The sequence below is a fragment of the Oncorhynchus masou genome, chromosome 11 (genome assembly GCF_036934945.1).
Source record: "Oncorhynchus masou masou isolate Uvic2021 chromosome 11, UVic_Omas_1.1, whole genome shotgun sequence".
NCBI classification, from domain to species: domain Eukaryota; kingdom Metazoa; phylum Chordata; class Actinopteri; order Salmoniformes; family Salmonidae; genus Oncorhynchus; species Oncorhynchus masou.
In genome coordinates, this window is record NC_088222.1 from 60,237,140 (window position 1) to 60,253,318 (window position 16,179).

Below are 16,179 nucleotides of genomic sequence, written 5' to 3' on the forward strand. Positions count from 1 at the left end.
TCACAATTGATCTGTATGTATGTCCCTCCTATGTGTGTGCTTTTTCCTTTCTTGAAACTTTATCTATAGAGCTGTCTTTCGATCGACATTAGGTCTCAGACGTATACAACTTATAACCCAGGGTTTGTAAAGTCCTAGTTAACAGCCTATTTTTTTGTTGTTCCTTGTGATTTTGACACGTTAATATCTCGTACCTCACCCCGCTATATTAGGCTTCCCTTCTTCAATGGATAATCAGACCTAGATGGGCGCCTCCTAAAGATCTGACCATCCCCTCCTAAGCGTATTTAGACAGGCGACCTATATTAATATAATTATGCCTCCTCTCTCATAATTCTATTATTATATTTCACCTTTCAACCAATTTTACATTTAAGGTCTCAACATTTAGCTAGTTTATATTGGTAGTGGCCCCCTCCTCCTATTTGAATTTATACCCGATTCCTATCTTCCATATGCACAGAATACCTGGTTCCCTTTAAAACAATTTTCTCCACACAAAATTCTAAAGACAGGTCACCAGATATAAACTCCTCCGGATATTTTAGCGTCTAACACCCAGAATACATTAAACAGAAAACAGGAATCCGGCTTCGGACGACCAAGCTGTCACGAGAATTTTCAATCACAATGATAATAACTAACAATCAAACTTTGCCCAATCCCCAAGATTTGTAAGACCCTGGGTTTAATAATAATTCGGCAAAGACTCAGCTTATGCAAAAGGTTAGTTTATTCACGAGAGCGCTCTAAATTCAAGAATGCAAACACAGTCTTTATAACACACACACAAACAAGTTCAAATCTTAAGCCTTGCTCAGACAGTCAGTGTTTTTCCACTACACAGTTACATTGTTTCTTTAATCTGCAACATGTTTCATAATCTTCTGCAAGCCTAATAGTTTCTCCACTCCACAGGTGGGGTCAGAATGTCCTATAAGGAACACAGTAGTAAAACTTGTCTGTCGATAGCTCCTCTTATCATTTGTTTCACACTTGCAGCCTGCTTACATACGAACAAGGAGCAAAAGGTCCTTGTTCTAATTCTGACTAAAACTACACCCATCATCAGATTATAGTTTTATGATTCTAATAAATTTCATACAATTATATGGTTTCAGAGTGGAATATTTTATTCTGTCTGGTGTTCGAGCTACAGTCCTCCTCATTCCACACCGATCGGACCATGCTCGCCTACATAATTTCTCTACTCTCGGGCAAGGCCCTGGTGTGGGCAACGGCGGTGTGGTAACAGCAGCCACCATCCTGCAGCTCCATATAAGCCTTCACTACCGAGCTGCAACGAGACTTTGACCACCCTGTCGGTGGAAGGGAAGTGGCCAGCCGACTGTTCAACATCCGCCAATGGGCCAGACTAGTGGCTGGCTTCGCCATTGACTTCCGCACCCTCACGGCCGAGAGTGAGTGGAATACAGAGGCACTGATCACCGCTTTCCACCAGGGGTTGTCTAACTTCATCAAAGATGAACTGGCCTCTCGGGAACTGGGAGAGGACCTCGAGTCCCTGATAACGCTGGCAATCAGGATTGACAACTGTCTCCGAGAACGTGTGAGACAGCGATTTTTTTGACACCATCCTGGTTTCCTCAGCACCCCAAGCCCCCCAAACCAAGCATTGAGGAGCCCATGCAGCTGGGATGCACACGTCTGAGACCACAGGAGCGTGACACGGGCATGCACAAAGGCTGCTGCCTCTACTGCGGAGGTCTCTGTCATCTCCATGCTACATGCCCACAGCTGACGGGAAACGCCAGGGCTCACCAGGACAAGGGGAGATCCTGACGAGCTGTGCAGTTACCCCCCGGCTACCCTGTCACCGTCTGTCACTATCCGCAACCCTCCACTGGGACAACCGTCAGCACCAGATTCAAGCCTTCGTGGACTCTGGGCCGCAGATCATTTAATTGATGAAGACTTCGCCAGAGAATTACAAATCACCTGCGTGAAATGTCCCATCACCCTGCAGATTCAAGCCCTCGATGGATGCTCTGGCCAGGTGGAATATCAGACCAATCCCATTCTACTGCAGGTTGATGTGAAACACTCAGGCGCTTAGTTTTCTTTTGATCACAGCTCCCAAGAACCTCCTTATACTAGAGTACCCCTGGCTAGCGTTACATAACCCACTACTCTCCTGACCCAGAGGATTGGGTGAGCTTGCTCTCCGAATAAGTAAGGTCTTTAAAACTTCTTGGTGATTGAGTAGCTTGGATGAATAAGGTGCCCAGAGTAAACTGCCTGCTACTCTGTCCCAGATGCTAATATATGCATATTATTAGTAGTATTGGATAGAAAACACTCTGAAGTTTCTAAAACTGTTTGAATGATGTCTGTGAGTATAACAGAACTCATATGGCAGGCGAAAACCTGAGAGAAATCCAACCCGGAAGTGGGAAATCTGAGGTTTGTAGTTTTTCAACTCTTTGCCATTCCAATATAGAGTGTAAATGGGGACATATTGCACTTCCTAAGGCTTCCACTAGATGTCAACAGTCTTTAGAACTTTGTTTGAGGCTTCTACTGTGAAGTGGGTTGAATGAGAGCTGATTGAGCCAGGTGTCTGGCAGGGTGCCAAAGGCTCTGAGGCACGGTCACGAGAGAGTTAGCTCTCGTTCCATTGCTTTTCTACTGACATTATTGAACAAATCAAACATTTATCGTGGAACTGGGATTCGTGGGAGTGCATTCTGATGAAGATCATCAAAGGTAAGTGAATATTTATAATGCTATTTCTGACTAATGTTGACTATACAATATGACGGATATATTTTTGGCTGCTTTGTTTTCTGAATGCTGTACTCTCATTATTGCATGGTTTACTTTTTCCGTGAAGTTTTTTTGAAATCTGACACAGCGGTTGCATTAAGGAGAAGTATATCTCTAATTCCATGTATAACACTTGTATTTATCAACATTTATGATTAGTATTTCTGTGAATTGATGTGGCTCTCTGCACAATCACCGCATGTTTTAGAACTACTGAACGTAACGGGCCAATGTAAAATTCGATTTTTTGATATAAATATGCATTTTATCGAACAAAACATACATGTATTGTGTAACATGAAGTCCTATGAGTGTCATCCGATGAAGATCATCAAAGGTTAGTGATTCATTTTATCTCTATTTGTGCTTTTTGTGACTCCTCTCTTTGGCTGGAAAAATGGCTGTGTTTTTCTGTGAGTTGGTGGTGACCTAACATAATCGTTTGTGGTGCTTTCACTGTAAAACATTTTTTGAAATCACGCACTGTGGCTGGATTAATGAGAATTTTATCTTTAAAAGTGTATAAAATACTTGTATGCTTGAGGACTTTTAATCATGAGATTTTTGTTGTTTTGAATTTGGTGCCCTGCACTTTCACTGGCTGTTGGCGAGGTGGGACGCTAATCAGGTCAACACTTGTAAGGCTGCGGACCCGAAGGTATTCCATGGAGCGTTCTCAGAGCATGCGCAGAACAGCTGGCAGTAATTTGGACATAAAGTAATTTGGACATAAAGTAATTTGGACATCACTGTAATTTTCAACCTCTCCTTGTCCCAGTCGGTAATCCCCACGTTTTAAGATAACCAACATCAATTCTGTTCCCAAGAACTCTTAAGCATTCATGCCACAATGACTAATGCCCTGTAGCACTTACATCTGTAATCATGAAGTGCTTTGAGAGGCTGGTTATAGCACACAAGTCCATGATCGCAGTCACCCCTAGACCTACTTTTCATACTGCCCCAACAGATCCATAAACGACGCAATCTCAATTGCACTCCATACTGCCCTCACCCACCAAGATAAAAGGAATACCTACATGAGAATGTTGTTTATTGACCACAGCTCAGCTTTCAACACCATTGTCCCCTCCAAGCTCATCACCAAGCTTAGGACCCCAGGATTGAACACCTCCCTCTGTAACTGGATCCTGGACTTCCTGACGGACTGACCCCAGGTGGTGAGTCAAGCCAGGCCATGCAGTCGTGAGTGAACAGGGAGTACAGGAGAGGACTGAGCACGCAATCCTGAGGGGCCCCCGTGTTGAGGATCAGCGTAGCGGCCGTGTTGTTACCCACCCTTACCCCCTGGGGGCGGCCCGTCAGGAAGTCCAGGGCATAGCGGGATTTCTTATAAGCTTCCGGGTTAGAATCCCGCTCCTTGAAAGAGGCAGCTCTACACTTTAGCTCAGTGCAGAATCATTTGTTCTTAACTGCTTGCCTAATTAAATAAAGGTTAAATAAAAGTAAATACAAAATAAAATAATAAACGGTTCCACCAGGCTACAACATTGGTGCATGGTGATGTCTTTCAAGAGAGATGTCATATTGAAAAGGAAATAGACATTCCTAAAATGTGTCAATTCATGATCCAATCAACATTGTATTATTTTTCTTCCCATGATATCAACAACCTATAGATATATGACCCGGGATGCCCTCGAAACTAAATGTATTCAGTGTTGCGTGGAAACCCCATGAATTGTGCTGTGATGTCACGGAAGGCCCCTTACTGTAGCCAGTGTAGTGTATGTAGCATATAAAGACACGAGAGGAAGTGGCTCTGAGAGTCCACATCTGAATCTGACAGAGTCAAGATGGCACTAATGCTGCAGCTTTGCTTCCTAGTCTTGTTTGTAAGGGGTGAGTAGGCTACTTCTCTGAAAGCAATTGTTTCTGAGACAATGAAGTACAAAGTACCCAGGCAGGGTACATGTATACAATACAGCTTGACAGAGTTATATGCCTGATCTGTTTTGATCACAACTTTGAAATTACATTCAATGTTTTCGTTGTTAAATATCACAAATCAATGTTTGCTGTATTCATATTTGTATATATGTTTTACATTTTATACGTTTCCTTACTAATTCTTTACATCTGTGTGTGATATCAATTAGAATGGAACTGCTTTTTTCTTGACGGATGCTGTGATGCATTTACAGTGGGGTCCGAAATGATTGACACCCTTGCTATACTGAGCTATATCGTATGCTCAATGGGTTACAAGTCCGGAGACTGAGATGGCCACTGTAAAATGTTGATTTTGTGGCCAATTAACCATTTCTTTGTGTTTTTTGATGAGTGCTTGGGGGTTATTGTCTTGCTGGAAGATCCACTTTCGGCCAAGTTTCCTCTTCCTGGCAAAGGCAACCAGGTTTTTGGCTAAAATGTCCTGGTACTGGGTAAAGTTCATAAGAATAGCCCTTTGCCGTGGTATATTGACTATATACCACACCCCCTGAGGTCTTATGGCTAAAATAACCATCTTGTAAACAGACTGAAAGTTATGACAACACAAAAATAATAGACATGATCAAATGCTCTGAGGATTGTATCACAGTGAAAATGTGTACTTATTGCTTTGTTGTGGTCTTGTTTAAATATGTTTGGCAGCGGACATTGAAATTATTGTCTTTGAATGACAAGACAAATGCTATCAATTTGAAAACCATCCTATTAGATTAAAAAGTCACCAAATTGTGACTTTTTAATCATATAGGATGGTTTTCAAATTGATAGCAATTGTCTAGTCATTCAGTTTATTCAGAATTGTCAAAAAAGGAAGACTCGGCATACTGCAATACATGCTCTAAGAGTGTTTATTATCACAACGTTTCAACCATTAGGTGGTCATCAGCTCTCATTGGGATTCAAATATCTAATTAAATAATTAACCTTGAATTCAATCATTGCAGACAAGTCTAAAAATCATTATGGTTAATTATAAAATACACTAATTCCATGGACCCCCATAGACCACCCACATGGAATTTATTTTGTTCAGTCAGTGCTATATACAGCATGACCCTATCATAAGGTGATATTCTGCTAGCCCACACAATGTATGAAAACAGTTAACCTTTAAAACATTACAAGCCCACCAACAACATCAGTGTAAATTTGCCCCCACAGTTAATGTTTCCAAATAAAGTAGGCCTATCACTAGTCATCATACCAGTAGCATAGGAAAAAGGAACACATGACGCTCACACAGACAGTGTGAAGAAAACCACAAACCCCTTGCTTTCTCTTTTACACCCCCCATGTTTTCGGTGACTGTCCACATTTGATTTCCTGTCAGTCGCAGTAGAGAAGGTTGACTGCATAATCTGTAGGTGTACGTGCAGCGGAAATGCACCCCCCTCAAGTTGTTGTTTGTCACACCTCCCATTACCTCAAGCCTGACAATGGCAGCTCGACCTCCTTCAGTTTCCCCTGTAGCCCCCAGTGGTAGAGTCTGAGACCAGGGGAAGACCGAGAAGTAGGACAGTGCTGTGAGTGAGAGCTATGAGAAATTAAGGGTCTGACTCAGGTCTTAACCATTTACACTGCCCACTTATTCATCTGTCTTCGACCCCTAAATCTCCTCTTTATGATTGCTTTTCAATACAGTCCATCCATGATCATATTATGTTCATGGCATACTGTGCATGTGTAAGAAAGAGGAAAAGGCTGTTGAAAGGTAAGGTGAACTTGAAATCATGTGTGGTGGTTAATTTTAGTATTATCAAATGAGGAGAGACAAACTTATCACACAAGTCAGAGTTATACTTAAACTAAATCTTTATTCACTTATTTATAAGGAAAGCATGTCACACCACACCCACAAGTGAATGATGTGAGTGCTCTACAATAACGATGGCTGGTCGACGAATCACTGTTAGATGATTCATTGAGAGCCCCGACACAAAGAATACAACAACTTTTTATAGCAAAGATACACCCCCTTAGTCTACATGACAAACAAAAGAAGTGTGGAATGGGTCACAAGGTTGGGATTCCTATGAAAGATAATAATAATTCACAGACAGCATCTGCTGTTAAGACTGTTCTCATTGTGGAGAAACCAGGGCCTGGCTCCCAAAACAAGGTTCCTCTCATAATTATCCATACTGGAGTCATCTCTACCCTGGTACCTCCCAGCACACAAACACCAACTCATGCTATGGAATTGTTTGCTTTGTTAGGTTTATCACCTAACGCATTGTACATATTTGGGGCGTCAGGGTAGCCTAGTGGTTAGAGCGTTGGACTAGTAACCGAAAGGTTGCAAGTTCAAACCCCCGAGCTGACAAGGTACAAATCTGTCGTTCTGCCCCTGAACAGGCAGTTAACCCACTGTTCCTAGGCTGTCATTGAAAATAAGAATTTGTTCTTAACTGACTTGCCTAGTAAAATAAAGGTAAAAATTAAAAAAATCTTCTGTCAGCATTAAGCCCCCAGAGGCCCAAACTCAGTTCACACAGACACAATAGAGTTCTAAGAACCCCCTATTCTGTTGCATAAAACAATCATTTGATGGAATAACAGTATTTATAACATAATCTTGTAATTTTGCTCTCACACATGTTGGAACCTTCCATCATGTCAATCAAAGTATGTCCTATACTAAATCCTTGGTATTTACCATTGCAGGATCCATTGCAGTGCAACATTTGACTGTGATGGAGGGTGAGACACTAACCATGAAGTGTCACATTAGAAATGCAGAAGGGAGCCACGTGGAATGGAAGAATCCTGATGGGCATGTTATGTTTTTTAATAACCAGAAGGGTGAGGATCTTATAATACCACCTATAGATATTTATTAAGATGTATTTTATATACTAAAACAAAGCAGTATCTTAATTTTAAAGTAGACTGGATGCCCAGTAAATTAGACATACAGGATTTTATTTTATTCATGTTGAAAGTTGATTAAAATTAAAATTAAATTGTATTTGTCACAACGGGTGTAGACTTTACCATGCAATGCTGTCTAGAATGATAATAGTTGTACATGATACAAGTAAATATGTTTGTTCCTACTCATATTGTAACATCTTTGTTCGGATCTTAAGTAGTTGAGTTATATTGTGACATGCCTCCTCTCTCCCCCATCTTCACTAACAGCCCTGAAGGACAAGCGCTACAAGATAATAAACTTGTCTGACTCCGTTTTTTCAGTCAGTGTGTCTGATGTCACCTTCAAAGATGGAGGCCTCTACACATGTTTACATTACATTCACAAAGTGCCTGTAGTGAAGTGGGTTAATGTGACAGTTTTGGGTAAGTGTAACATATCATAATAGCACTGTTTTATAGGGATTAAGAAAGCACACAGCCTTCCCCTTAATTTAGTAGAGTATTCATATTGGCACACAGGAGGTAGAGTGCTTGGCTTGTTCCCACTTCCAACAAATTAAGTTGAAACCAAAAATCATAACATCACTCTTTTTGTCATTGTCAAGGTAAGCCAAAATTGGAGATAACAGAACACAATGGAAAGACTGCCATAAAATGTTCTGCAGTGGGAAATAGCCATCCTCCCAAAATCTCATGGCTGTTGGAGAGTGGGTTAGAAATGTATGGTAAGTGTCCTTCATTCTAGATTTATTTCATAGATTTTATGACGCCAAAATTAATGTGAAACGGTGTTGAATGCATGTGCTCCAGGAGACGGCAAACTTAAAGTTCAGGGCCAGCTCTGTCTTGACTCCTTGCTCGGCCAGGCCAAGTGATTTATGTAAACAAAAACGGTGCATGACCAACAAATAATTGTATACACAAAAAACAAAACAAAACATGGCATGCCGAAAACATAAAGACTCAAACCAAAGGTTCACATGGGCACTAAACTCCAGCAGCCTCATGGCTCTGCCAGCTGCCACACCTTCTTCTTTGGTGGAGTTTAACGATAGCTGGCATCCAATATGTTGCATTACCGACTAGAGGTCGACCGATTATGAGTAACAGCTGGTCAACCTGCCACGCAGTCTGAAGTCAAATCACGCAGCCCCAAGTACTTCTCTGCATCTGCCACCACAACATCTATTATCTGTGACTTACGTTCCATCTCTGCGGTACAGTTGATAACCATGGTTATGAACGCTAAGAAGCCAACCTTACTGAAACATAGATCACTCATTGGCCTATCCCTTGTCTTTATCATCACCATGTCTTACAACACCTTCTACCCCTTCCATTTTTTCCTCCAGAACTCAAAACTGGCATCTGGCTCACTGTTTGATCTTGACACAAATCTTCCTCAACATACCCTCTCCCTTGTTATTGCTAGCTTCAACAAATAGAAACCTATCCTCTTGTCACGACTTCCGCCGAAGTTGGCTCCCCTGCCTGTTCGGGCGGTGCTCGGCGGTCGTCGTCACCGTCCTACTAGCCACTAGCGATCCCATTTTCGTTTGTCTGTTGGTTTTGTCTTATTAGTTTCACCTGTGTGTATTTTAGTGTAATTAGCGTCCTTATATATAGGAGGTTGTCCCGCCCCATTGTTTTTTGTTACTCTGTTGTATGGTGGTTTTCGTGTGTTTATTCTCCAGACTATTTTGGTCCTGTGTTTTGGGCTGGTCAGTTGTATGCGCCCTGTGTGTTGGCGTGACCGTTTTTTGTGCGCCGGAGAATAAATTGACAATCTACTGAACCCTGCTCTCTGCGCCTGATTCCACCCACCACTCCTAGTAAAACGTGACACCTCTGCCTCCCTCAGTTTTTTCAACCTCCTCTCTTTCCCTCCAAATCCTCCTCCCTTAACCAATTACCGACTTCTTCTGAAAATATTAAACTTTTCCAATCCGAAACCTCTTTTTAGCTTACTTGAGAGACCTGCTAAACCCTGCACTCCCTCCACTTTAAACTCGAACTATCGCTAGTTCATAAAAAATCTATGCAGCTATCAGATTGTTTAGAATCGATTACTGTGCACACCTGTGCACAACCAACACTTAAGACTTCCTATCAGAGCACACCCCCTGACCAAGTTGCTACTGCCACCTGGGGATGAAGTGTGGAAGGGGTAGTGTAGTGTCTAATTGTGCTCCTAAGAACTAAACTACCTAACCTATTCCATAACAATTAGGAAAAGTGAAGAGTCAAACTGAATTGTGTAGTCCCATATTAATATTGTGGCGATCCTAGCTATATGAGTCACGTTTCCCTACATTGGTGTCAGAAGTGCAATGACGGCTGTGAGGCTATCGTAACACACGGCCGGACGTATGAAGGGTTAGCGGTAGGTTGAAACACAAAGATGTGCCTTTCCGTTCAGAGGGGGCAGAGTAGCAATCCTTGCTATATGAGCCACATTACAATTTTCCCACCAAGTGGATTAACCATATTGGCACAAAGTGTAGGGTGTTTGCCTCTCATGCCACTAACCTGGGTTCGCTTCCCTGCCCTGTCATTCACTACTGTATTTGACAAATTATAACAGCCATTGTTGTGGCTTGTGTGAATTATAAATATAAAACAAGTGAAAAATAGAATAGGAAAAGACTTGGAGTAGGAGACTGAGAATTGTGTGATGAGATATAGAAAATGTAAAAAATGAAATGCCTTAAAATGGTTTAGACTTCCCCTGTGAAACCAAATCCCACACACATTCCCCTTTATCTCTTCCAAAATAAAGAGACGTGAAATGTCTGTATTTTCCCTGTAAAGTGCAGGTCAGCTATTATAAGGATGATGGTTGTTGATGTTCTTTTACATATTCAATTTTTACACTCTCAGTCAAAGGTTAATTGAACCTCTCTGCTGTTATTTAGCTCAGCCTCAGTATCTGTTGGACAAAAACACATATTCCTCCCTGGATATCTTGCATGTTCAGTCCTACAAGAGGAGAGTCACATTGAAATGCATTGTTCGCCATCCAGCCTTACACAATTCATCGCTGATGAATTTTGTGAAAATTGGACCGAATCGTAAGTACTACATTTTTTTTGTTCCCACTTTTGACCTTTTATTTGATTAGTTGTCGAGACGGCATCCACACGATGGGAGGGTGAATTTATAAGGGTACAATCAATGACAATACATAAAGCTCAGATTACCTCTTTGAGAGTAAGGTGGAAATATCCAACAAAGAATAAAAAGCAAGTCTACCTTATTTTTAAATGTAGTTCTGCTTGCAATGGTCTATTTGAGGAACATTGAAAGGAAAGTGTTTACTTTTGTGGTTTCAGTGCACAGTCACACTGTTGGTACTTTCCTCACTTTAAAATATGCCATGAGAACGCCACACTAGGGTATCTTGACAACACAAACATCATGTGATTTACTCTCTCTGTAGGAAGGAATACACTGGCATCCCAAAGTCACATTTCTACAAAAATATTCAGATAGATCGTATTATTCACTTCAAGTTATTTGAACTGCACTATATATATATATATATATATATATATATATATATATATATATATATATATATATATATATATATATATATAATAGCGACCAAAAGTCTTAGCAAGATACAATTGTCATTTGTGAACATGGTTTGAATTGTACAACAACTGAAATTCCCTTTTATCTTACAGCCACTGAGGAATCACACTCCACTACGAGAGCCTCTCATTGGCTCAGTACAGGTCGAACAGAGGTAACAACAGTCTCCCGTTGGCATAGTACACAGGTGTCAACAGAAACACCAACAGCTACAGCCTTAAATTGGCCCAATACAGAAGGATCACCAGCATCAACCCCTGACTTACAACTCAGCACTCACAGTAAGTAAAAAATATTAATATTCATTATTAAAAACAAACTATATGACTTACTGATTGTTTTGACATGACAAGACAGACAATGCATATACGGAAGAACAGAACAGCTATGGTGCCTTGAGGTTGAATCTACACATGTTTTGTGAACACTGGTTAGGTGCAAAGCCACAGCAGTCTGTTTCCTGAAACGGGAGTCAATAGCAATATTAACAATATACAGTCCATTTGGAAAGTATTCAGACTTCTTCCATATTTTGTTATGTTATATCCTTATTCTAAAATTGATTAAATCGCTTTTTTCCCTTATCAATGTACACACAATACCCCATAATGACAAAGCAAAAACAGGTTATAAGAAATTGTTGCTAATTTATACAAAATTAACTGATATTATATTTACATGCAGTACCAGTCAAAATTCCAGGGTTTTTATTTATTTTTACTATTTTCTAAATTGTAGAATAATAGTGAAGACATCAAAACTATGAAATAACACATATGGAATCATGTAGTAACAAAAAAAGGGTTTAACAAATCAAAATATATTTTATATCTTAGATTCTTCAAAGTAGCCACCCTTTGCCTTGATGACAGCTTTGCACACTCTTAGCATTCTATCAACCAGCTTCATGAGGGGCAGCATTGGCAAGGAAAACCCAGTTACCTCTGCTGCAGAGGATAAGTTCATTAGAGTTACCAGCCTCAGATTGCAGCCCAAATAATTGCTTCAAAGTTCAAGTAACAGACACATCTGAACATCAACTGTTCAGAGGAGACTTCATGAATCAGGCTTTCATGGTCAAATTGCTGCAAAGAAACCACTACTAAAGGACACCAATATGAAGAAGAGACTTGCTTGAGCCAAGAAACAAGAGCAATTGACATTAGACGGAGGAAATCTGTCCTTTGGCCTGATGAAGGTTCTCCCATCTCCACAGAGGAACTCTAGAGCTCTGTCAGAGTGACCATCGGGTTCTTGGTGGTTCCAAACTTCTTCCATTTAAGAATGATGGAGGCCACTGTGTTCTTGGGGACATTCAATTCTGCAAAAATTGTTTGGTTCACCTCCCCAGATCTGTGCCTCGACAAAATCCTGTCTCAGAGCTCTACGGACAATTCCTTCGACCTCATGGCTTGGTTTTTGCTCTGACGTGCACTGTCAACTGTAGGACCTTCAACTGTGGGAGCTTATATAGGCAGGTGTGTGCCTTTCCAAATAATGTCCAATCAATTGAATTTACCACAGGTAGACTCCAATCAAGTTGAAGAAACATCTCAAGGATGATCAATGGAACAAGGATGCACCTGAGCTCAATTTCAAGTCTCATAACAAAGGGTCTTATGTATATTACCTTTTACTTATGTAAATAAGATTATTCTGTTTTGACAGGTTTTATACATTTGCAATAATGTATAAAAACCTGTTTTCACTTTGTCATTATGGGGTATTGTGTTCAGATAGATGAGGGGAAAATATTTAAATCAATTTTAGAACAAAACTTTAATGTAACAAAATGTGGAAAAGGTCAAGGGGTCTGAATACTTTCCGAATGCACTGTAGGTCCTCAATAGTGAATCTCAGTAAAAGTTTCAGGCAGAACTTCGGCTTGTGCTTTTATTTGTAGTTAATTTAAGGTTGTTGTTATACATATTGACTTGAATTAGAACATTTTCATCTGTGGTACAATCAGTGAGTGAAAATGAAATACACTGTAATGGGGCGGCATGTAAAATGTACAATAAATATATTTCCTCATTCAGGTCAGCCAGTGTTCAAAGCTACAGGGTACACACTTGCTAATGACAGCAGCGGCAGCAGCAACACTGCTGCTAAGAACAGGACAAATCATAGCTAGCATTGTATGGGAATTAATTTAAGTATCCTCGCCAGCTAGGCTTAATAGTTACTCAGTAGGCTGCTTCTCCACCTAGTGGTGACTCTATCACTACAGATGGGCATCATACCAGCATCCAATAGTATTTTATTAGTTCCAATTCAATTCAATTGAATCACACATTTTATCCACAAATACACTCCATATCCTCCCAAATAAAGTGACTGTACTGTCTAGATCAGCTGCCATTAATTCCCCTGCAATTCCCTGTAGATTGGTTGTCAGTGTCCCAGACAACAGAGAACACACCTCATAATGGCACAGGACACAACTCCAGCAATGCTAAAGGTAAGACAGTCTTACTATTTTTCTAAGTGCATACAGATCCGGTTAAGTGAGTCATGTTCAGGTGCTGTATAAGCCAGACATGGATGTAAGGCTACAGTAGAAGAGGCTAAAGTTGCACTGATGGTCTCATTCACAGGAAGCTTCTTCAATGATACGGAGACGCAGAAAGGAACTGGAGGAAGTGCGCTGTTGCTCATCTTCCTTGTGACAGGCCTCATCCTTGGTCTGCTCGTGGTTGTTTCGCTCTTCGTGATCAAGCTGAGGAGGGCTCACATACTCTGGAAGAAAGGTAACTGGAGACCAGGACACCTCACTGTTTAGGATCTCCTCATGACTTATCATGCTTGGTCATCTTTACCTATCATCTTTGGTTTATGGCAGGTGTGCATAACTCTAGTCCTCAATTGGAATTTTGCTCCTGTTGGTTGTCCTTTCTCCCTGGCACTTGGATCAGTTGATATTAACCAAACACATAGACCTGCTGCCCTCAAGGACTTGAGTTGTGCGCCCCTGATTTATGGTTTATATGTATGCCTGCCACTAAATCTTAAACTTTGAATTATTCTTAATCTTAAACTAAGTAATTATTCTGAATTTATCATAGTTTTGATCATTACAGAAAATGACGACTCGGATCAATCTGTGGAAAGCAACAGATCAAAATCAAGCAATGAAGAGAAACAATCTCGAGGAAGAAGGGGCAACGGTAATAATTTGCATCATACAATGTGTGATTTCTTGGACATGCCTATGTCTAATATGTGCTCAAATGGTAGGACATTGTATATGTTCCACATTGTAAAAATGCCTGTTTTTCTAGGACTGTTTAACATCAGATTCACAAAGTATGTCGTTGAGGAACCCATGGCAACAGAGACGATGACAACAACAAACATCAAAACAGAAGAGGATCCTGAAATTCAAGTCAACCCACAGAAAAATGGAGCAACCCAAAGCCCTCAGATCAAGGAGAGGGAACTGTAACATTTTACAGTGTTATCATATAGAGAATTCACATTGAATTCTAAGTCATCATAAGCACAAAGATGTTCACCATATTTTGGGAAGGAATGTTGTTTTAAAACATGTACTTTGATATGGTGGATTATTATGTATGATTTCATTGTTTTATCAAACTTTATTTTTATACTGAAAAACAATGAAGAATATACAACATAAGGATATGGATTTTTCTCTGGAAATATTGTATAAATGTATTGTATTTACACACTATCTTATCACAAACTGTCTTTGTTTTGGTGATTTCTCTATTGGGCCACATTGCTTTGAATAACAAATACCATGAACTGTCTCCTGCCAGTTGAATGCTCGGCTAGAACAAAACATGCACCCTCCTGGGGGACCCCTAAAAATGAGTTCAAGAGAAATACTGTTGTAAGCTACCGAGGGAAACCGTTTTGTACTTCACAAATAAATTGACTGGAAAAATGGTGCGCTACACTGTGGTGGTATGTGTAACAAATAGTCAACTTGTTGGAACAATAGTCACAGAATGACAACACAAGCTATTTCAACTGTTTGCAACTGATCCATTTCATGCAAAATCAAAGATTGTTGTATTTATTGTATCGATCCCACAATAGTATATGCATTGGTTGAAGCTCAATGTTAAATTCAAATCTCCCTACTATCATAACTAAGTCAATTTGACACCAATGTCGATGAAAATGTGCAAATCAACTTGTCCAGAGGTACACAACACTCCCCTTTCTCTTGTCATGAGCTATCCAGCCGTTACCGGAACCAAATACCAGATTTTTAACAGGGTCGTTAGCATTAGGAAGAAAATACAATTTCTTGCCCCGACCTAGCTCAATATTAAGGATAAAAACAAGACTACAGCGTCCATAAAGTGACCATTAGAATTGCTATCTTTCGAGCTGAATAAGTTTGTAGGGGCAACAGTTTTGATTACATTTATAATTTATAACTCTCACGTGCTCATTCTGTCCATTGAGAACCAATTATGTGCTACCTATTTGTAGCATTTTTGACAATGTTGACATATTTTCAGCTGAATCTTAAGTTCTAAAACAAGAGCCACAGCACTAGTAGCAAGCGAACACCAGTCAGATGAGGCAAGTTACAAGCATATTTTGCTATGGAAAGTTTAGTAACACTTCATTTTAAGGGGTCATTAGTTACAGTAATTATATATGGAATTATAAAATTAATTATAAAACATGTCATATAGCAAATATGTATTGCATTATAGCAACCAATAGACACAATCATATAGCCAGGGCTAAACAATTAATAAGATTGTCATAATTTTTCTACCACAAATGATTGCCACGAAAGAAAAAAGGTGTTGTAGGTCAAAAACATCTGCAAATGAGAGAAAGTAAGATTTAGTCCAATATTGGGCTAGCTAGCCTAGTGTTGGCTAGACAGCTAACTGTAGCTGGCTAGCTAGCAAATGCTACCATCTAGGCTAGCGAGCTAGCTAGTTACTGTCTACAGAC

General features: G+C 40.2%; 1 protein-coding gene across 3 annotated transcripts; it reads left to right on the forward strand.

The window, feature by feature from the left end:
* The first annotated feature begins 4,566 nt into the window (after positions 1-4,566).
* LOC135548925 (cytotoxic and regulatory T-cell molecule-like) lies at positions 4,567-15,144 on the forward strand. 3 transcript variants are annotated; one of them, XM_064979021.1, is made up of 10 exons: positions 4,567-4,650; positions 7,426-7,563; positions 7,903-8,058; positions 8,241-8,360; positions 10,551-10,706; positions 11,325-11,513; positions 13,619-13,693; positions 13,830-13,982; positions 14,298-14,399; positions 14,514-15,144. In XM_064979021.1, exons 1-10 carry the CDS (start codon positions 4,605-4,607, stop codon positions 14,675-14,677), a joined length of 1,299 nt encoding a protein of 432 aa, XP_064835093.1. In that variant the 5' UTR covers positions 4,567-4,604; the 3' UTR covers positions 14,678-15,144. The 3 variants fall into 3 exon arrangements, with proteins under 3 accessions (XP_064835093.1, XP_064835094.1, XP_064835095.1); XM_064979022.1 differs by having other exon boundaries at positions 14,313-14,399; XM_064979023.1 differs by having other exon boundaries at positions 7,957-8,058.
* The last annotated feature ends 1,035 nt before the right edge of the window (positions 15,145-16,179 follow it).